Consider the following 21525-nt stretch of genomic DNA (forward strand, 5'->3'; position numbering starts at 1 on the left):
ACTTGTATAATTGATGAAGCTTGAGTTCCCTTGTGGTATTCTCCTGAGTGGTTCAACAGAAATGTAGTTTAGAATAAGTTTTGCATATCACAATGTAAGGCCCAAGAACTGCACGGTTTGTAGTGAGCCTGGAGAGGGTGCTGGTGAAACTTGATGACAGATTCAGTAGACAGGAGAGTCCTCTTTGCCTGAATCTGTACTTGATTCAGTAATGGAGCTTCAGGCCTCTTGCACCAATGCAGGTGCAGACTTCAGATTACTTTCATGCTCTCCAGGAGTCTTTCCATACACGATAATATCATCCAAATAACACTGGACTCCATGCTGCATTTTGAGGACTGCGGATGTTATTTTTGGGGAAATGCCAAATGATGATGCAAGTCTCTATATGGGAAACATTTAGCCTGAAAAAGTCCAGTACATGTAATAAATGCTTCAAGGTCTCTAGTATCTTCATATATAACTTGATCATGTTATGTTCCAGGTAAATGTTAGGAGCCAGGTGCACAGTTCTGTGTGACTAAAAGCTGGATTCATTTTTACTGATCAACAATCTGTGTGCACTGGACACAGACTGTACCTGCATCACATGGAATGTATGAAGAACTGTACCCAGGTAGAATGTCATATTGATTGTTCCTGGGTGCACAGATGTACAGTACCTACAGACAGATGGATGTGTGACCAACCCTCTGATGATTGGTACCCTGCAAATCAAGGATAGAAAATATGTTTGCTCCACAGAATCCCACAAATATTTCTTCTCTGTGTGGGAGCAGATGGTTGTCCCTCACAAGGTTTAATTGGGTTCTCTTAAATCTACACAAGAGTGAATGTCTTCATCCTTCTTCTTGACCACCACTATGGGTGAATTCCATTCAGAAAGGTCAAGCTCTTAAATTATATTCAGTACAATTTTCTTAAACTCTTCCAATGCAGCCCCTCTAAGTGAGAATGGGAAGAGCTGTAACTTCTGTTGGACAGGTGGCACACGATGGTGCACGTTACCTTTGTGAACAAATGCACGTGCACCTCAAAATGGTCTCCGGTCATAGCTGAGCACTAGCACTGAGCGCAGAATGTGCGCTTAGATGAAAGGTGGCGATGTGTTCATTGGCTACTGTGAGGTTCAGAGCAGCAAATAAATCTCTCCCTAGGACAGGAGCACAGTACAGAACTCTGCACACCACCCACACGAAAAGGTCACCTGTACTACAAGCAGCCACAGATAGAAATCTGCTTTTTCAAATAGTGCGCAAAGTGTAATTTTGGTTCAGTTAAGTGGCACATTTCTAAAGTAATGCAGAGAATGAGTTTAGTATAGAGAAGGCTGAACCAGTGTCCACCACTAGTTCAATAATAGCTTGAAATTTTCCTGAGGCTGAAGTTTTCCTATGGGAGAAACCTTAACACTGTGCCTAATTTTTTTTTCTGCAATATGTGTGAAGCGAATTTGTTCCACACTCAATGCTGTAACATCTGACACTCAAATTTCATGTACTTGTTGGTTGTTACAGCATGCCTCGGGCAATGCAGCCAGGCTTTTTATAGTTAACATGTTGTCTGCGCTGCCTTCACAGGACATCTTGTGTGGCTTGCAAGATACTGGGTGGAACCACATGCAAAAATACAAAACATCTTTCTGCTGAACTCTGGATTTGCTGGGTCTCTGAATTTTCACTTGCAGTTCCCCATAACCATTTATCTGCAGTTTCACTTGTGCTTTCTGGAGAGGTCCTACAATTTCTCGGTCCCCAGTCCCAGCATTTAACTTTTAAGAACATTTGTGTGAGATATGATCTCAAATCTCTCACCATCGTGACTTAGGAGGCTCAAGTCTGATCGGAGCAGGCTTCCTGACACTCTTAAAACCAAGCTGAAGTCTGGTTCCTGATTCCCACCCTCTATTTTTCTTTCCTTCGGTGGAAAAAATTAGGTTTCATTGTCTGTTTTGATCTTGGCTATAGTATATGTCTGCGTCCTTGGTTGTGAATTACAAATAACATTGGAGATATCAGAATTTAAAAATAATAGAGGCAGGGTTACCAACTATATCCTCTTCTTTAGGAGAAGATCAAAACCTTCATCTAGTTAAAATTGGAGTCCTGCTAACTGTTAAAAGAAGGTCAGTGTTTCAGAACTTCCTTCATCTTTTAGGCAGCCAGTTTGATAATCCAGCCTTCAGGAAAGGTCTCCCCTTGCAAGGTTGTCTTTCAGCAGAATTCAAACGGAATGATGAATGCGATGGCTCTGGAAGTCCCTGAGGGACACATAAGCCTCATCACTGACTATCTGACTCAAGGAGACAGTTCTACAGAGATCATTAAGTTGGCCTTGATTCATAGTTGCAGGCTGTAGAAATGGAGATCTATTGTCTTCCATGGAGTTAGTATGAGAGGCTGTGTTTCCGATGGCTTCTGTTTTACCATTGCTGATGGCCTGCTCTGGAACACCTGAAAGGATCACGACAGACTGGTGTGGAGGCTCCGGGGACTGAACGATGGCCTCACTTCCCTCTTGGTCCTCATTCTGTTCTTCAGTGGATGATTTTGGGAAGCTCTCAACTGATGGAAGAACCTTGGAACAAACCCCAGCCTTCTGGATTGCTTCCATCCTTTCAGGCAGAAATGAAGTCACACTTTCGTGACCCATGATGCCATAGGAAGGAAGAGGCAAGTTGTTATCTGCTGCATGGAGTGCTTTGTAGGGACAGGAGTCTCCATCCTCACTGCCACTGCCATCCTGAGCAAAAGGGTCGTAGGTGAAGTACACCTTGCAAGGTTCAATTTCAAGGGAATCAACGTTATGGAAGAAAAAGTAGCCACGGTTGGTAAAGCAGCTTGATGATGAATGGCCACTGGTTTCTGCTGTGTCCATGGAAGAAAGGTATTCCTTGGAAAGGAGGAAGTAGGGTTCCTGGTCTCCTTTCTGTATGATCTCAAGTGTAGAGACGTCTGGAGATGCAGCAGTGATGTGGAAGGAAGACATGAACAGCGGGGAGGACAGCCATTTCTGTTGGTGTTAAGAGAAAAACAATGAAAGCAGAAGGCAAGATCCAAAGCATCTGCAATACAAGCTTCACACAATAAAGAAATGGAAACTGAGGAGCTCTCCCCTCACTACCCTAGTAAACAGACTCCTAACTTCTTTGAATGCTATTCCTATTGTGAATGGATGACTGCATGGACATTCCCAGGAGCAGGTGTTTGGGCAAGCTTCAGTCTTTAGGGTGTACTTAGGCCCACCAAATAGCACTTGGGGGGTGGTTAGGTAAAGCCAGATATAAAATGGTCACTCCGGAAGCAGATCACTTGCTGTTCCTTAGGAGACCTACACTGGGTGACCTGTATATATATATCAGTCCAAATCTACTATATAGAACAGGGATTCTAAAGGTCCCCGTTTAGGAAATGGCTGGGTGGGGAAATATTTGTTGATGCAATTTTTAAACAGTTGGGATTCAGAATCACATCGAGCGATTTTCCAGCAAATCCCAATGTAGCTTCTGGCCATCTCTGCCACAGTAATAAAATCTCTGACTCTCAAGACCCTCCCCTCCTCCACACTTCCTGTTCTGTTTCACTTCCCCCTCTCCTCCTTCTGAATCTCGGGAGCAGGCTGAAGAGGAGCAGCAAAGGTGGCTGCTAGTGCACCACTGGGTGGGGCAGTCTTTCGCACACTGCCTCGGGCACCAGAAGTTCCTAGATCAGCCCTGGCAGCAAGAACAGCATCATGATAAATGAAGAGGACCCCGCTTCACAACTGCCACCCCTGAGAAAAAGATTGGGCTAAAGTGGTAGTCAATGGCAAAAGGTCACCCAGCAAGCAGTAATTTGAATGCAAGTCTCCCGAGTCCTAATCCCAGGTCCTAATCCACCACTAATCCCGAGTCCTAATCCCAAATCCTAATCCACCACTAATCCCGAGTCCTAATCCCGAGTCCTAATCCACCACTTTAACCACTATGCAGCATTTCTTTTTACATTTCTACGGGATTATGCGTCAATGTCTTTAAACAAAGACCACTTAACTAAATGGCAATTTTCAGGCAGTTTGAAAAAGAAATTAAAGCAAATACCACAATAAGAGGTGGTGGAGGGTTTGACCACACCCTTTCTGTACTCTGTACCCCAAGCCCTGTTCACCCTTTTCCTGCTACTCCTCTATTCTTGGACCCGTGTGGTCACTTGAAGAAAAATCACTTTTCACATACTGAGGAATGCCCCCTCCTCTGGAAATGTCCTCTGCTTCTTCTTTAGCTCCTCTATATTTTTTGTTTTTCTAATGCTGCTACTGCCCCAAGGCCCCCTACCTGGATGTCTCCATGGACAGCCGTGAGAGATGGAAGGAACGAGGATGGGTCTGGCAAATGGATCTTCAACAGCTTCCTGAGCCTGTATCAGTGTGAATTTGGGAGAGAAGGATAGTGAATATGAATTGAGGGAACAGCAGTGACGAAGCATGATGAACAGAGGAGTGTCTACTTGTATAAATGGTGGGCAGGTCTACTGAAATTTTTTATGTCGTGTAGCAAGAGAAGAAGGGAATTGTAGATATGCAGCATGGGCAAATAAGCATTGAGAAGGAGAGTAACAGCAACACATGACGTCAGACCACAAGTTAATCTTGCTCATAGATGCCAGGGATTGAACATAGGACTTCCTGAATGCAACACAGAGCATAAACATGCTAGTGAGCACAGTGGCGTCACGAGGGTTTGCATTACCTGGAGCGGGAGGTCAGCAAGTCAGCTCCATGATGGACCTCTTCTCATGCAGTGAGTGGGGCAGTGGCCCGGGTGGTGGACGTGGTGATGCACCATTGCCCCACCCTACTGTTTTTTTGCTATAACTTTTGAGAGAATATTTTCCCAAACTTTTTAGCAATGGAACCCACTTTTACCCAACGGGACCCAATATCTCACGTTGAGATATTTCAGCGTGGTTTGTTTCATTGCATTCTGCATTAAATGACACATCCGTTGATTTATAACATGATGGTATTATTCCCACCCCATCAACCATTGCCACTGAGTGAGTGACAGCATCTCCCTTATTGCCTCATCAAGTCATACCAAGGTTCCAGCTAGTCCAAAATTGTGTCTCCACTAATAGCCAACCAAGTTGCCTGGGAAGCTTGCAGTCAAGGCATGATTTATTGCCCTGGGCATCCAGCTCACAGTGGTAGACTGCTGCTGACAGTAGGGGTTCTGTTTGGCTTGATGTAAGGGAACTGGTATACTGAGCGAAATGCTAGAGCTTGATGCCCACATTCAGCCCAATCCAGATCTCCAATTCACTTCTAAGTGCTTAAGCAGAACCTGTCACACTTCTCTGGTGTTTTTAGAAAAGAAATGCTGGAATTATTTTATTCCATGGGAGTAAGTAAATGCTGCATTAGGGATAGTGCTCTCTATTTCATGATGGTGATCACGGCTGGAAACACCCCTCATACCTTGGGTAATTTGAGTTCCAACATTATATGTGCACATTGCAGCAATACTATAGGGCAGTGGTTCCCAAACTGTGGGTCAGGACTCAGTGGTGGGTCGTGAACAGATTTTAGTGGGTCGCCAAAGGGTGACGCAAGCATGTGTAAATTTAGGGAGATAAATGTTTGAGGGTCTTTTTCTGGTTACTATTACTGTTACTGGTTACTATTACTAATAAATAAATAAATATTTCTTCTAGATCTTTTTTAAAAGTTTGGTCAACCTAGGTGAGCCCTGACAGAGTGTCATTTTTAAAAAGTGGGTCCCGTTGCTAAAAATTTTGGGAACCATTGCTACAGGACCCAATACAGGGAATTGAAGATCGTATCCAGGACTTCTTGTTCCATCAAGGGGGCACTGTTTGAAATGGGGGGGTGGGGAGCTGTTGATTGCACATGTGGTTAGTATCCCAAGAGAAAGATGCAGGCAAGACTACAGTTCTCTGTTACCATTTTGACATCTGTGACTTGGCCATCAAGGTCACTCCAATGAGGAAGATGGTGAGAAAACTTCCGACTGTAAGAACTGGAAGGAGGATATGTGGATTCCAAAGTGCTACTTGATCTGCAAAGACACAAGCAGAAGTTAACCTTGTATATTATTTAACCTTGCAGAAGTTAAATTTCGTTAATGACCAAAATTTTCCATTCATTCTCAATGTGCAGTAAATTGGTTTAAGCCATCTCTGCCCAATGTTGCATATATGCAACAGGGATCAAATGTGTACACCTGTGGACTGGGCAGAAATGGGTTAAGGCTGATAACTAAATGCCAGCTTACAGACTTTGTTCCCTTGGTTAACCCCCCCCCCCCGCTACTGGTGGGGGACTCACATTCCCTGATGACCCTACTAATAAATGAACCTTCCCCAATCTCCCGCCGCACACCTGTGGACCATTCACGGCACACTAATGTGCCGCAGCATGCTGGTTGAAAATCACTGCGCTGTATGCAATCAAGTTATGCACTGCATGAACGATGTCCTGCATGAACCGTATGTGTTGCAAATTGTGCGAGAGAGGCTCATGCGTACTTTTCAGTTCATCAGGGGTTTGTCTAATCCCCTTCAAAACCCATCTAAGTCAGTGGTCATCATCACATCATGTGGCAGTGAATTCTACAAGTTACTTATGCATTGTGTGAAGCAGTATTTTATTTTTGTGTGCACTGAATCTATGGCCAATCAGTTGGGTGACCTTGAGTTTTCACTCATGAGACTGAGGGCAGAATCCTAACCTGCACTGGAACAGGTAGGCCGACTGGCTTGCACTGTATCCAGCACAGATGTGATGTAGCCTGGGGCACAACTTGCAGCAAGGTAATTTCAGTTCCCTTACCCCGAGCAACAGCACAGGTAGCCCTATGGGGCTTCTTGGATCTGCACCTGTGATTCTGTGGGTGCCAATGTGAGCGGCCTGAGTAATGCTGGTCGGACTGGGGACAGGGTTGGGATTTGGCTTGTACCATCGTGGCCAGCCCTTTCCCCATTGCAGTCCTGCTCTGCCTCCCTCCCCCCGGGCCGCCCTCCCACTGTCCTGAAACGTCCCCTCCCCACCTCCATTCCTCCCTCTCTCCACCCTCTCCCACCTCCTAAGCTGGCCTGCCCAGGCCGGCATAAACTCACCCTGTTCCAGCACTGCTCTGGCTCTGCTGGATCAGCGCATGTCTATGCACTGCCCCAGCCCACTTCTGAGTAGCCACAAATGTAATTCACATTTGCAACACTTGGGAGCTGGCGCAAGGGACTTGTGCTGGCTCAGGGTGTGGAGGGGAATAGAATTGCACTGCCCAAATGACTTTTACCTTTAGTTAGCTTTGTAATGTGAAGGGAAAGTCTATGCTGGCCAGGACGCTCCCTTTTTTGATCTCATAAAGCTGAGTCCCAATAGAGCATCATTGTAAAAAGTGGGACCCTGTACTAACAAGTTTCAGAACCATTGCTCTAAGGCCCGGGGGGGGGGGGGGTTGGGGGGGTTGGGGAAGGACACAAACTTGAACAAATATCTATCCCTGTGAAGTGTGTGTGAATGCATACTTAGATGCATTTCATGCCCTATCACATATAGGGTGCAATCCTAACCCCTGATGTCAGTGCTTTCCAGCATAGGCATAGGAGTGCCAATGGGACATGTGCTGCATCCTGCAGTTGGGTGTCACTCACGGAGGCCTCTTCAAAGTAAGGGAATGTTTGTTCCCTTACCTCAGAGCTGCATTGCCCTTATGTCAGTGCTGGAAAGCACTGGCATAAGGGGTTAGGATTGCGCCCACAGACGCTTAACGCTCACAGAGCCAGTGTGCACTCAGTCTTTCTGCCCAGTCCCTGTAAAGGCTCTGAAATCCTTATCTGGTTCACCTGTGTTAGGTGTCACACAGGTCTTCTTCTCTATGTCCTACCTTTGGAATAAGTCCTCCATGTTATTGGCTTGCTCCACTTGCTCCATACACTGTTGTAATTGCTTTCATCTTGAGTCTTCACTCGAACGGCTGCTTCAAACTCTGTGTCAGGAGGGAGTTCCTCAAGTCTTAGCCATTTCTGATCCTGACCAATAGAGAGGATTAAAGGGTCCTGCAATGGAGTGAAAATAAGGAATGATTTTCAGGTTATGCTGTCAGTGAGCAACACCTTTGTGAATTGTTGCCATCCAGGACTTCCAATAGCTTTAAGGGACTTTAAGAGACTTTCTATATTTGAGAATCTAGTTGTCCAACAGAATAGCTAGAACAGACATCTTGTAGAACAAGCATAAGCAGCTTCACCAGTTCTCATGCGTTTTGACTATTACATGCCATCCTCACCTCTGTCTTCCCCAGTATTGCCAAAACATCTTAGAACTGAGGAATACTTTACTACAGTGTTTCCCAAACTGTGGATTGGAACCTGATTGTTGGTGGGTCCTGAAACTGACAAGCTGATGATAGCTAACAAGGAAAATGCATTAAGCCTTATGGAAAATGAAACTGAACCACATGGTTACTTGTGAGTAGGCGACCATGTCTCAGTCCACTTCAAAGGACAGGCCAAGAGGAACACGAGTACCACCAGAACGGCCCTGATCCGAAGAACGCAGGCCTCCAAAAACTTTCGAGAAGAAAGCCCCCCCCCCCAAGCTGACAAGGAAAAATGTATTGAGCCCTACGGAAAGTGAAATTGAGCATCTGTACTGGCAAGAATGCAAACGTGCTCTGGTTCTTATTGAAGGCCAGGTGAAAGGGAATGCAAGGCCACCAGAATGGTCCTGATCTGATGAATGTGGAGCTCAACAAATGCCCAGAAGGTAGTCCCTTCCCTGCCATTGTAAAAAGGATAAAAACAGAGGCTTGAGCAAGGTTAAGTAGTTAAGTGAAACTTTTTTTTGTCTCATAAAGCTAGATGGGTCCTAACAGAGCAGCAATTTTCAACCAGTGTGCCACAGCCCACTGGTGTGCTGTAACTGGCTCTTAAGTGTGCTGTGGGAGTTTGGGGTAGGGTCATTTATTAGTAGGGCCACTGGGGGATGTGAGATCCCACCAGCAGCATGGTATGCCTTGTCAATGATAGAAAAAACTGATGGTGTGCCTTGACAGTTTTAGCACCTTATCAGTGTGCTGTGAGATAAAAAAGGTTGAAAACCACTGCAATAGAGTGTCATTTTAAAAAGTGGGCCCCAGTGTTTAAAAGTTTGGGAACCACTGCTTTATTGGAATTTAAAATTTCAGACCTGTTGTATCCCTTTGGAGTGCCGAGTCACCCTGCAAAAGCTGGGAGAGACATTCTCTACCTTTAGCGATGCATTCTGCAGTGACCCTGGGCGAAGCCTCCGTGGAACCAGGAAGAGGCTGTAGGCAGCTCAGAAAGTCTCAAAACACCGCAGTTTCACTGCATCATGGTAGGCAAAGCTATTTCTGGGTATTTCTTTACTTTCCCAACCTTTTTAATGTGCATCCCCCGGTATCCGCAGTTGGGGATAACTGAAGCCACCGATGCCAGATCTATGGATATTGGGGTACACCTGTACACAAATGGGTTGTAAATAACAAGCAAATCTGATTCTATGCCATACATACAACCCACTCACCTCACGGGCCGCTTTCCTTTTGTACTGCAGTTGGTACTCCAGCCACTGCTCGAGATAATAAGAGACAGCACAGAGCTTCCATGTCAAATTGTAGGAAGGCATGCTGGTGTTTTCTAGTCGAAGGTCACAAGGAGGCTTGAGCTGAACTGGAGATGAGAAGCGCAAAAGAGGCACCGATAACTACCACTGAAAACGTTGATGAGAAATCTGTGGCAGTAGCGAGCCTCGGTCTTGCCATGACAAGGGAGGTTTCTAGCCCAGGTAGCCTTCTTCCGTATCTTGCTCCATCCCTTCTCTGCATAATTGGCCCATAGAAATGGAAGGGGAGGAAAATGCAGCTACACCTGCTGCAATGACAGGTATAGGCTGTCATCATCCACATTGCCCTCTGAATTTTGACCCTGGGCTTGTATTATCTTTGATTGGGGTTTGCCCCCCACCCCCACTTCAGCCATGAGCCCTTCTGTTCCCTTCTCCCATACATTTGAGGTTGTGGGGTAGGAAAGATGACCTGATGGCTGCTGCAAGATCTTTGTTTATCTCTGTAAGCACCTTCCTGCATTAAATCTGTTCCCTTCTTATGCTGTTGTCTGAGTTGCATTCATTTACCTTAGTGGATCTAATGGCTAAATGGGACTGTCTTGGGGTGGAACTGGGGGACCTTTTGATCATATCATCTTTGATGCCTTCCTAATCTGTTATTATCTCTTACACCGAAGCAACAGTATCTCTCTTCACCTTGAGACCTGGGGCCCAACCCTAAAGATACGCAGCACCGGTGCTGAGCTCCAGCGTTGGTAGTGTCACAAATGTGCTGAAAGGCATGTCCATGACACCCTGTGCAGAGTCAGTGCCGGCTTAGCGCCAGTCAACCTCAGGGTGGGGGGAGGCATGCCAGGGTGGGGGGAAAGGACCAGGGCAGGAGGAGTGTCGCAAATGTGCCATAAGGCATGTCCATGGCACCCTGTGGGCTTGGTGTAAGGCCCAACATAGAGTCTCTCATGTCTACACTGGCAAAATAGCCGGTGCAGACTTGCAAAGCATCATTGCAGGGCTTGGGGCTTTCACCCGAAAGTCTCCTTCCCCAGAGGAGATCTTTGGCAGCACTGGAGGTACTGCTGGATGCAGTGGTGGCTGTTTTGGTGCCACTGCACCTGACAGAGCTGCCACCTTCAGGATTGGGCTTCCAATGTATTATGTTGTGGTATGGGCCCCTTCACCCTCATGGGAAGCCCCAGTTGGTCCATTATATGGTGTTGGCTTTGCTTAATCAGATGGTACAGAACATAACCCATGATATGTAACTTTCATGGCTTCTGGAAAGGGCTTAACCTGAGATGTTAACCATGGAGTTTCCCATGTAGTCATGGGGGCTTAGTGATTTGATCTCTCAGGCCACTGCTCCTGCCGGTGTGTTCTTTACCTTCAAAGCCCTTTACTGCTTAGGACTGGGGAACTTGAAGGACTACCTCCTCCCCATAACCTGTCCCAAGAGGTTATGGGGGTGTGTGTTTCTCTCTACACCTGCAACCATTCGCTGAAGCTAGGTTGATGGCAGTCAACTGTGGTGCTGTCTGTGCAGCAGCACAGCTACAAAATTCTCTCCTATTTGAGCTAAGAACAGCTGAAAACATTTTCATTTCATTTGGCCTTCCTTTAATTTGTGCTACTTATGCAGAGTGGAGAGCTAGCAGCACTCATTCTTTTACAGGCTACTCTTAATTAATGCTGCAAGATTGTTCTTTTGTAAGAATAGCAGAATAAAATCAGCTATGATGACATGTTCACACACAGCGTATGGCCTCAAGAACCAATATCCTGTGTTCTTTTGACTTACTGTTCTGAAAGGGACGGAACCGCGGCACCTGCAGGTCAACTTCTGTCACATTCTTCCCAGTAAGGCAGGACACAACCAAACTCATAGTGTCTGAAACAGTCAAGCTATCTGCCTGCAGGTAAATGTAGTACTATTATGATCAATTACTAGAAAGTTAATATTGTGTTTAAAAATTACTATCAGCATTGGAAAAAGTAATTGAAAAGAACTATACCTATAATTAGATTCTGTTCTACCATGTGAATATATGGGAATGTTATATTAGATCAGGGGTCTCCAAACCCAGGCCCGGGGGCCAGATGTGGCCCGCAGCAAGCATCTTTCTGGCCCGCAGCCAACCTCTTGTCCCCTGAAAGCCTCTAGTCCATTCAACTGAACATGACCAGAACTGTGTTCTGATTGTGTCTGGAGGGTGTTCTGAGGGCCAGGGAGGTTGAATGAAAGAGCCCATTCATTCATTTATTCACTCATCTAAGTTCCATCTCTAATTTAATTATTTAAATTTTATATTTAAATTTTTTTCCCCTGCCCTCCACACCACGCCAGATATTTGATGCGGTCCTCTGGCCAATAAGTCTGGAGACCCCTGTATTAGATGAACATGTAGGCCAATATTTCTGATGGCAGTGGTACACAATTTTTCTGAATTAAGAGTCACTCTGCACTTATGCTGGTTTGGAAGGAGCACAGCTCAAGCAATGATTCACACAGAGGAACACTATGTGTTCTCCTCTGATGGCAGGAAACAATGGTATGTTTTCCCATTGATATGCTTCTGCAGGGGTTTTTGGGGGGTTGTGGGGGTAATATATCTCTACATCAGTGCTTCCCAAACTTTGTAGCTCCACAACCCACTTTCAGCATGGAGCTTGGCAACTCAGAAGTTTGGCAGTGATGTGATGACATCACCGTGAAATGTCTGGAAGCAGCGTCAAAACTTGTGATGCTGCCTAGCTGCATAAGAGGTCTGTACATTATTTTCCCCTTGAAGTTAAAGTTAAATGTCTGTGGCTTGCCGTGCTTGATCACAAATAGAGCAGAATGAGTGAACAGGCTGTCCTCACTCGTTGCCACTTTTTGCAACCCATGAAAAATCAGGCTGCAACCCACTGGTTTGGAAACCACTGTTCTACATATTCCAAGGATGAGATCCTACACCATTAACTTGGGATAAGATCCCAATACATTTCTGAGTAAGCATGCATAGAAGTCTTGCATAGACTTCTTGCATAGAAGTCTTGCACTGTAAGACTGTTCAGTTACTTTTTTCTTAAATCGACAGTGTACGCGTGGCCAAAAGAAGTTAAACTGCTTTTGGTGTTCAAGGAGTGTCACCACTTTCTCAGAATAAAAGGAAATAAATCAAAATGGCATGGAAAGGGGTAATGGCCGCATCACTTCTGGTAGTATAGGAAGTTGTCTTAAACTGAGCCAGATGGTTGGCCTAACTAGCTCAGCACTGTCTGTGTTACAGGCGAAGTACAAAAACCAGGTTTCTATAGAATACCAGGCAATTTTATTCATTGCTCATTGGGGTTAAGGACCAGTATCAAACCAGGCCAAATGAAAACCGTATTACATTATCAACCAAAGCATTGAATGCAAGTTCTAGGAATTCTATAGCTTTCCAGTAAGGCTTAGGGAACACATGAAAAATTGATCATGCGCTTTTCTCTATATTATTCATAGACTGGAGCAGGCAATGTTTGTAAACCAAAAAAGGCAAGAGAAATTAAAGAAATATTCGGTATTGTGTGCAACTCAGTATAAAATACAATTTTATGAATTACAGCGGAAACAAATGCTGATGCATGACTTTACAGTGCTTTTATGAACCACAAGCAATCTCCGCCAGGATTCATACAACATGGTTAGTTTTAACCTCGATTGTTTGTTAAAACACGACCAACCTGAATGGTACAGGTTGATGCCAAACATTATTGTTTTTAGCACAAAAATACCTTTGACTTTGGCACTTCATCATGCAGGAGCATTTCATGGGCCTTTGTTCAGCTCCTATTGACTGTTCTGACACCTGATGTTTCTAGCTTGCCTCTAAGATGCCTTTTGTTCCATACCTTGCCAGTTAAACAACATGTAGGCTATGGAAGGCTTAGGCAATACATGGAAAATTAGATATTTAATTTTTGCCTGGAATATTGAATCTTGGTAATCTGTAGATTACCAGAATTTAAATATTCTCTATAATGCACATTGCTTGGCAGTGGCTTTCCAGGTTTTCAGACAGGGGCCTTTCCCAGTCCTACATAGAGATGCCGGGGATCAAGCCTGGAACCACCTGCATGGATCCACCCAGTGGCATAACTAGGATGTGGCAAGTGGGGGCATCTGCCCTGGGTGCCTCTTGAAAAGGGGCACCAGGCACACACTTACCCATATTCTTCCAATGGCGTGTTTCCACACAACAGCCAATGGTACATTTTTGCACCTGTTTCAGGGAACCTCCAAAAAGAGTTGAATGAACACTTTTTTTTTTTTTTAATGGGTGCTTAGCATCTGTAGATTTTTGCATAAATTCACTTTCTGGAACAGGGCTTGCTTCTTCCCCATCTCCCCTTCTATGTGTAACCTGCTGAATAAATTCACTTGGTGGAATGGACAGGGCTGGCTTTCCATCCCATGATCTCCCCTTTTCTGTTTGGACAGGGGTGCAATTTCAGTGCTTGGCATGGGCACCACTTTTCCTAGATATGTCACTGTTCCCACCACGGAACTATATAGCCTTGTCCCATCTGGTTTTCCACATTCCAGAAATAAACAGATCACTACAATGATAAGAACACTTAAACCAAAGAGGCTCTACACATTTACCAGTATTTTCTAATTAAGCTACTTCTCACTCACATCAAAGACCAGCTGACAGCTTCTGTTGCCGACACCGTTCAACTCACATGTCTTGCAAAGGTTGTGAGCAAAATGTGTTGTCCTGCAAAACAGATTACAGATGTTACTCGTGAATGTTATTGCACTCACTACAGGGCAGAAATTTCAGGGTTGCCATTATATATATGTACAGAGATGTTCTTTCTCTCTCTCTCTCTCTCTCTCTCTCTCTCTCTCTCTCTCCACACACACACACACACACACACACACAGGGGAAGAGTGCAAGAAACAGTTTTGTTTTTTATAAACAACAATCAAAACTTATTACAACCATGCATTAATAACATGAATCCAAAGCATAATTTTATTTTTCTTTGCTATAAAATTCACACCAATTTTGCATATAAAACCCACACAAAGCTCACCCTGGATACAAATGGAAAAACTTCATATTCACATCAGCCCAAATAATGTTAATTTTAACGCTTCATTTTAACAATCACCAGGTGCAGGTCAACCCCAAGGTCTTCATCAGTAAGCTTGACTATAAAGGTAAATTGAGCTGCTCCAGAGCTCAATGAAATCTACTAGGGTTGCACTCTTAAGAACATAAGAACAGCTTCACTGTATCAGGCCATAGGCCCATCTAGTCCAGCTTCCTGTATCTCACAGCGGCCCACCAAATGCCCAGGGAGCACGCCAGATAACAAGAAGACCTGCAAGGCCTCCTGGGAATTGTAGTTTAAGAATATAAGAACAGCCCCACTGGATCAGGCCATAGGCCCATCTAGTCCAGCTTCCTGTATCTCACAGCGGCCCACCAAATGCCCCAGGGAGCACACCAGATAACAAGAAGACCTGCAAGGCATCCTGGGAATTGTAGTTTAAGAACATAAGAACAGCCTCACTGGATCAGGCCATAGGCCCATCTAGTCCAGCTTCCTGTATCTCACAGCTGCCCACCAAATGCCCCAGGGAGCACACCAGATAACAAGAGACCTCATTCTGGTGCCCTCCCCTGCATCTGGCATTCTGACATAACCCATTTCTAAAATCAGGGGGTTGCGCATACATATCATGGCTTGTACCGCGTAATGAATTTCATTACGAAGTGATGAAGCCTTCCATGCAGTGGCATAGCTAGAGGGAGTGCAAAGCACTAAGTTTTGCAGGGAGCCTCACTGCAGCGTGCAAGCAGCCCCTCCCCCTCCCCTTTGGAGCCATTCCGGACAGGGGAGCAAAATGGAGGCTTGACATCCGCAGATTTTAGCATCCGCAGAGGCTCAGCCCATACTGCAGAGAGTCTCCCAGACGTGACCAGAAGCCACTTTTGGTTTGCAATGGTGGCTTCCCATCATGTCCAGAGGTATTCAGATTTCACTAATGCATACCTTTCAACAGAACCCGTAAGGTGGCATTGTGCTTCTGTTGCATTTTTAATTGGGTTCCAAGTGCAGTCGACAGTCTGTAATGAGTCATATAAGCAAACCAGACTTGAAAATCCTGTTAATGGGAAGATGGAAGTAGTAGTGAGAATTTTGTTCAGCGTTACATAAAACATTCTGCAACAAGTGAGCAAGCAGGAGAAGGTTATCTCATGAAAGTACGGAGAAGGCAGAATGCCTCGTTTGCTGTCCTCTCACATACAATGTAGGTATATGAGTCCAAGTGTACACTTGACAGGGAGCTGCAGCCAATCATGGCTCTCCAGTGAGTGTACCTGATTTGATACATGCCGTCTTCAGTTCTTTCTCTGTCACCTGGTGAGTCTCTGGACAAGCCATCACAGGGACTGGAAGTGAGCTGGCCGGCCCGGGACATTGTTACTCAGTAGGCATGGCAATCCCAGACACAACCCAATGACCATAATTTGCTTTTGTTCACAACTGTTGCAACAGAAGGTGCCTTAAGTAATTTGGCCTCATCATTTTACAGAACGATTTTGAGGATGATTTCTTTTCAGTTGACCTTGGTGGTCCACTTGGAACACAATCAATGTTACACAGTGCTTTTTTTGTAAATAAAAAGGTGCAGGAACTCACAACTTGTTAATCTTTTATTTATTTGTTTGTTTGTTTGTTTTTAAACCATTTTTATTGGAGAAATAAAATATTTTTTATGTGCTTCCCCCCTAAAGATGAACTTACTTCTGAGTAGACATGCATAGGATTGGGCTGTCAATCTCCACATCCCCTTCCCCCTAGCTATTTTTTCTACACATGGGGAAAAATACTGTACAGGTGCACTTGTAGCGTGTAGTATGTAGTGTGGCACTACTTCAAGGAGAGGAAGCAGTGAATGGATTCTGAAAAGTTCCATGTAGTAAAATTACTCTAAGCAACTGCAGGAGTAAGAACAAAAAAGGAATTCCGTCCTTAGGTGCACATAGAAGCAGCTACGTTTGCAAACAAGCAATTAAATATGGTTTAATTCAGGTATCAGAATATTCTGTGTCTTTGGGAAGGTGCTTGGCATGCAATTGTATGTTCTCTGCTGCCCCGAGCAGCTGCTGTGCATTGCTGGAGAGGAGCTGCAAACGCTGGTTGGTGGAGGGCATGCTTGTGGGGGAAGGATGAGGAGGATCTCTGGCAAGGCTGGACAGCATGTTATACACACATAGAATCCCTTTTCACCTGCCCTTAGCATGTGAAAACGGGTGCAGATATATATCTCTGCCAGCATTAAGAGCCCAATCCTAGGTATGTCTACTCTGAAATAAGTCTTGTTCTAGTCAATGGAGCTTACTCCCAGGAAAGTGCCTAGGATTACAGCCTAAGAGCCCAATCCTATGCATGTCTACTCAGAAGTCCACTTTAGTGAATGGGGCTTACTGTGGATAGGATGGCAGCCTCAGAGCCCCTCCTGTGCCTGTCTACTCAGAAGTCAGCCCCACTAGAGGTAGTGGGGCTTCCTCCCGGGAAAGTGTGGAGAGGACTGCAGCCTCAGAGCCAAAGCCTATGGCTGTCTCCTCAGAAGTCAGTCCCATTAGAGGCAGTGGGGCTTCCTCCCAGGAAGGTGTGGAGAGGACTGCAGCCTCAGAGCCCCTCCTCTGCCTGTCTACTCAGAAGTCAGTCCCACTAGAGGCAGTGGGGCTTCCTCCCAGGAAAGTGTGGAGAGTACTGCAGCCACAGAGCCCCTCCTCTGCTTGTCTACTCAGGCTGCAAGGCTATGACACTTTCCCAGGAGTAAGCCCCATTGAACACAGTGGAACTTACTTCTGAGTAGACATGCTTGGGCTCTCAGGCTGCAAGGCTATGCACCCTTTCCCAGGAGCAAGCCCCATTGAGCACAATGAGACTTACTTCTGAGTAGACACGCCTAGGCTCATGCTGCAGATTGGCACGGGGCTGCACCAGCCAGTTTCCTTCCCCTCCTCCTCTGCCAAGCCAGTACTTGGGCGTTCCGTGGGTGCTGTAGCCTGTCTCCCTGGCTGGCTGGCTATCCGTCCTCCTCCTCGGCGTCAGCGCGTGTCCCCCGCGCCCTCCACCAGCTTGGAAGCTGTGCTGGGAAGCAGAGCGTGGGGGGAGGGGAGGCGGGCTGGGCTCAGGCAAGAGCTTGGAGATGGGGGCAGGAGGGGGTCATTGTGCGGTCAGGCAGGGGCCAGGAGCCCGCCCACCCTGCACCCCCCAGCACCCACCCAGCGAATGCCTCTGTTTTGCTCCCCCCTCCTGGAATGCCTCCAAAGGGGAGGGGCCCCTGCAAAAAGGTGCCGGAACTCCGTCCCCCCGCGTTCCATTAGAAAAAAAGCCCCGAAGTTACGATTCTTTACCAATCAGAATGTCATTACTGTGGCCTTCAGGAAGCTACTCTTGATATGTTACTTGACACATACTGCAGAATGTAATCCAGTGATTTTCAACAAAAGTGCATTGGTGCATTTCAACATTGGTTTGCTGCGATTGGCCTGCAGGTGTGCAGTGGGAGTTTGGGGTTGGGTCATTTGTTAGTAGGACCATTGGGGGGGGTGAACCCCCCACCGGCAGTGCAGTGTGCCTTGCCAATTGTAAAAGAATTGATGGTGTGCCTTGACAATTTTAGCACATGGTCAGTGTGCCGTGAGGTGAAAAAGGTTGAAAATTGCAGATGTAATCAACCAGGATCCCTCACCATATACAGGAATATAACTTAAGTTATAGAAATGTACTGTCATTTCAAGAAACTGAACCAGAGCCAAAATGCCAATATAAACAGTCTCAATTAGCCAGTTGCCCTTTGTGTTGTTCCAGGAAAATTAACAGCCAAGGGGTGCATTGGACTTGGACCCCAGAACATGTTGACCACCCAGGTTACGTAGTAAGTTAAGTCGGTGCATTTCAAATTTTCTGTCTTCAGATACATTCTTTCCGGATCAACTTGTCTGCGGAGGAGCCTCTGCTGTGGAACACCTGCACATTGCAAAGGATTCTGGCGCATATTCTGTGACACACAGTTTGCACAAGGTGCTGACCAGGCTTGCTGGTTCTCACGGTTGCCCCCACATACACTGAAAAAGTGCTTGAGAGTACACCCACACTCTCCTGTGCCAGGGCATTGCATAGGAAGACTGATGCTTCCTGTATGAAAGTTGTCCACTTTTCATTTCCACTGAGGAATGCCTGACAACATTCAGAGCAATTCTGGGTCCCTTACAGTGGCGGCACTAGGGTTTGCATTACCTGGTACAGGAGGCCAGTGTGTCACCCCTATGATGGACATCCTCCGATGTAATGATGGGGCAACGCCCTAGGTGGTGGGTGTGATGACGTACCATTGCACAGGCTCCACTAGTTTTGGGGCTATAACTTTTAATAGAATAGACATCGTTCAATGCAATTTGTTTCATTGCATTCTGCGCACATTGATTGATATATAATATGATGGCATTATTCGAAAGTACCAAGATTTTGAAAATTTTGGCCAGGAGTGGTGTCACCCCCCCCCCCGTGTGAAACCTGTAGTGGTCCGCCCCCCCCCCCTTAGAAATTCCACTGGGCCCCTATCCACAGTTTGAAAGTCACTGATTTAAGCTATCATAACAGAAAAAAGTGAAGGAATCCATCTTACCTTGTCCAGCTCCTAATGCCAGTAAGACTGACAGAGCAGACAGCAGTATCGGTGGACTGGTCTCCATGACTAGAGAGTGAGGAGCTGATGAAGAAAAAGAGGAACTCAACAGCAAGCACCCACCATTCTCTGAGGATGGGACCCTGACAGTTCTCAATACATTGTGTAAATGTTGATTACAGTATGTCTCCTTTTCTGGCCTATGCGTTTCTCTCAGGATATATATACTGTACACTGATCAGCAGGGCTGACATTTAAATTGTCGGTTAAAGGCGTTGTCTCAGAATGAATGTTCACTGCACAACACTGAGAATGACTCGAGTATCATTTATACTCTGTGATCTCATCAGAATATTTTCCTTGGGCTTGTTAGAGCTAATTGCCCCTCTGAGCAATCAGGTGCCGGTACTAGACGCTGTTCCAGAACCACCATTCAGAGCGCGATACCATAGTCTTTCGAGACTGAAGGTTGCCAACTAGTAACCCTGGATGGGTATGCTCCCCCCCCACACGCATGTGTGAGGGGGCCAGTGGATTATTGCTCAAACCACTTTTTAAATGAGTACAAAGGATAAAGCTTCCTTTGTGCAAGGGTCTGGTTAAAATGATATTTGAAACTCCCAAGTGTAAAAGTAGCTGTTTGCCACACCTGTACACAAAAGTATAATTCCAAAAGCTTGTTCTGGAAAGCCAGCCAACCATAGTAAAGGTCAGCTACACAAATAGGTAGTGTGTAAATGATATGTTCCCCTGCCTTCTTTATGTGCCATGCCTCAAAAGTCTCAATACTAGCACAACTATGATATAACAGGTGGTATCAAGATGCAGTCACATAGATCAGGGGTCTCCAAACTTTTGGGCTCCAGAGGGCTCCAGAGGGCCGCATGAAATATCTGGTGCAGTGCTGAGGGCCAGGAAAAAATTTAAATATAAAATTTAAATAAATAAATTAGAGATGGGACTTAGATGAATGAATAAATGAATGAGTGGGCTCATTCATTCAGCCTCTCCGGCCCTCAGAACACCCTCCAGACGCAATCAGAGCACAGTTCTGGTCATGTTCAGTCGAGCGGACCAGAGGCTTTCAGGGGACAAGAGGCTGGCCGTGGGCTGGATAGAGGCTTGCTGCAGGCCACTTCTGGCCCCCGGGTCAGGGTTTGGAGACCCCTGACATAGATCCTCATAATCTGCCTACCTTCTGACATTGGTCCTGGAGTTGGAGCTGACTGCTGTAAAGCTGACCCATCGTAAAAGGTGCTCTGATAGCACCCAAGCCATTGCGTCCCCAAGTAAGTCAGTGGAGAAGGTAGGAGGAGTGGGGGCGAGGTAGGGGTGAGGTGGGGCAAAATGGGGCAGGGAGGAGCAGGGGTGGGTGGATTGGGTCCAGGAAGGGGGCAGGTTTGGCAGCAGTACCATCCACCTAATCTTCCCCCCCTTCCTGGATCCGATCCCGCAGCGCGGGTCCAGCTGAACTGCACCAGCTATTCCAGGTCTGAGCAGACCTCCCCCCCGTACCATGGATGCTCACTCTTGGGTAAGTGAACAATTACTCCCTTACCTAGAAGAGACCTCCACAATTCCCCACCACCACTATAGGATGCAGCTGTAGCTATTTGGGTGCGGCTGCATCAGCCGGAGGGGGGCGGGGATAGGATTGGGCCATAAATCTCCTTTGAATGAATGGAACAAATTAGTCATTACTACTATCGGCCATTGCATTTTTCAACAAACTTTTTGACAGACTAGGGCCTTGGCCCTTGGTTGACAACATCTGTCCCAGGCAGAGGCCTTGTACCTTTAAGAGCTTTAAAGGAGGGAGAAGTTATAAAGTGGGGACCATGTCACCCACCCCAAAATGGTAACACTGAAAATTCATTCAGTTCAGGAATGCACCACTCTTAATGCTATGCCTGTTTAGTACCTGTGTAACTTTACCTGGTGGTAGAAGAGTCCTCTTTATCTTCTAGTCAACTTGGAGTTGTCATGTTGTCCCCAGAGTGCCCCACTGCTAGGAGAGCCGGTCTCAAATGCTGTACACATCTGTAGGGCAGCTGGCCTTGACGGCAGCCTGTTGACAGCTATAGGCTGGGGATGAAATGAATGCTTACTGAGCGAGTGAGGCACAAATAACCTCTCGTAGTTACTCACGCTCCTGACTTACCTTAACACAGGAAGCGCGGTGTTTCGGCTTTGTGCTTGCCATGTCAGAGTGAGATGAGGCCCCCTAAGTATCAATCGGCTGGCAAGGTCGACTC

At 46.1% G+C, this 21525-nt stretch overlaps 1 protein-coding gene across 1 annotated transcript; it reads right to left on the bottom strand.

Annotated features, from left to right (window-relative positions):
• Positions 1-2223: 2223 nt before the first annotated feature.
• IL2RB (interleukin 2 receptor subunit beta) lies at positions 2224-14326 on the bottom strand. The gene is made up of 7 exons (XM_066634464.1): positions 14249-14326; positions 11384-11495; positions 9547-9692; positions 7886-8057; positions 5941-6055; positions 4313-4394; positions 2224-3012 (listed from the first exon to the last, which is right to left on the bottom strand). The coding sequence occupies exons 2-7, from the start codon at positions 11466-11468 to the stop codon at positions 2224-2226; spliced, it is 1389 nt and encodes a 462-aa protein (XP_066490561.1). The 5' UTR covers positions 11469-11495; positions 14249-14326.
• Between the last annotated feature and the right edge of the window lie 7199 nt (positions 14327-21525).

This window comes from Tiliqua scincoides, chromosome 7 (genome assembly GCF_035046505.1).
Source record: "Tiliqua scincoides isolate rTilSci1 chromosome 7, rTilSci1.hap2, whole genome shotgun sequence".
Lineage (NCBI taxonomy): Eukaryota > Metazoa > Chordata > Lepidosauria > Squamata > Scincidae > Tiliqua > Tiliqua scincoides.

What these genes read in the sequence shown, in the direction of transcription:
- IL2RB (XM_066634464.1), bottom strand. Translation starts at nt 11,468, where the DNA reads ATGAGTTTGGTTGTGTCCTGCCTTACTGGGAAGAATGTGACAGAAGTT. An exon ending in GTTCCGTCCCTTTCAGAACA is followed by an intron (nt 9,693 to 11,383) that starts GTAAGTCAAAAG and finishes TCTCATCTCCAG; the next exon opens with TTCAGCTCAAGCCTCCTTGT. An exon ending in CTGTCCATGGAGACATCCAG is followed by an intron (nt 3,013 to 4,312) that starts GTAGGGGGCCTT and finishes TAACACCAACAG; the next exon opens with AAATGGCTGTCCTCCCCGCT.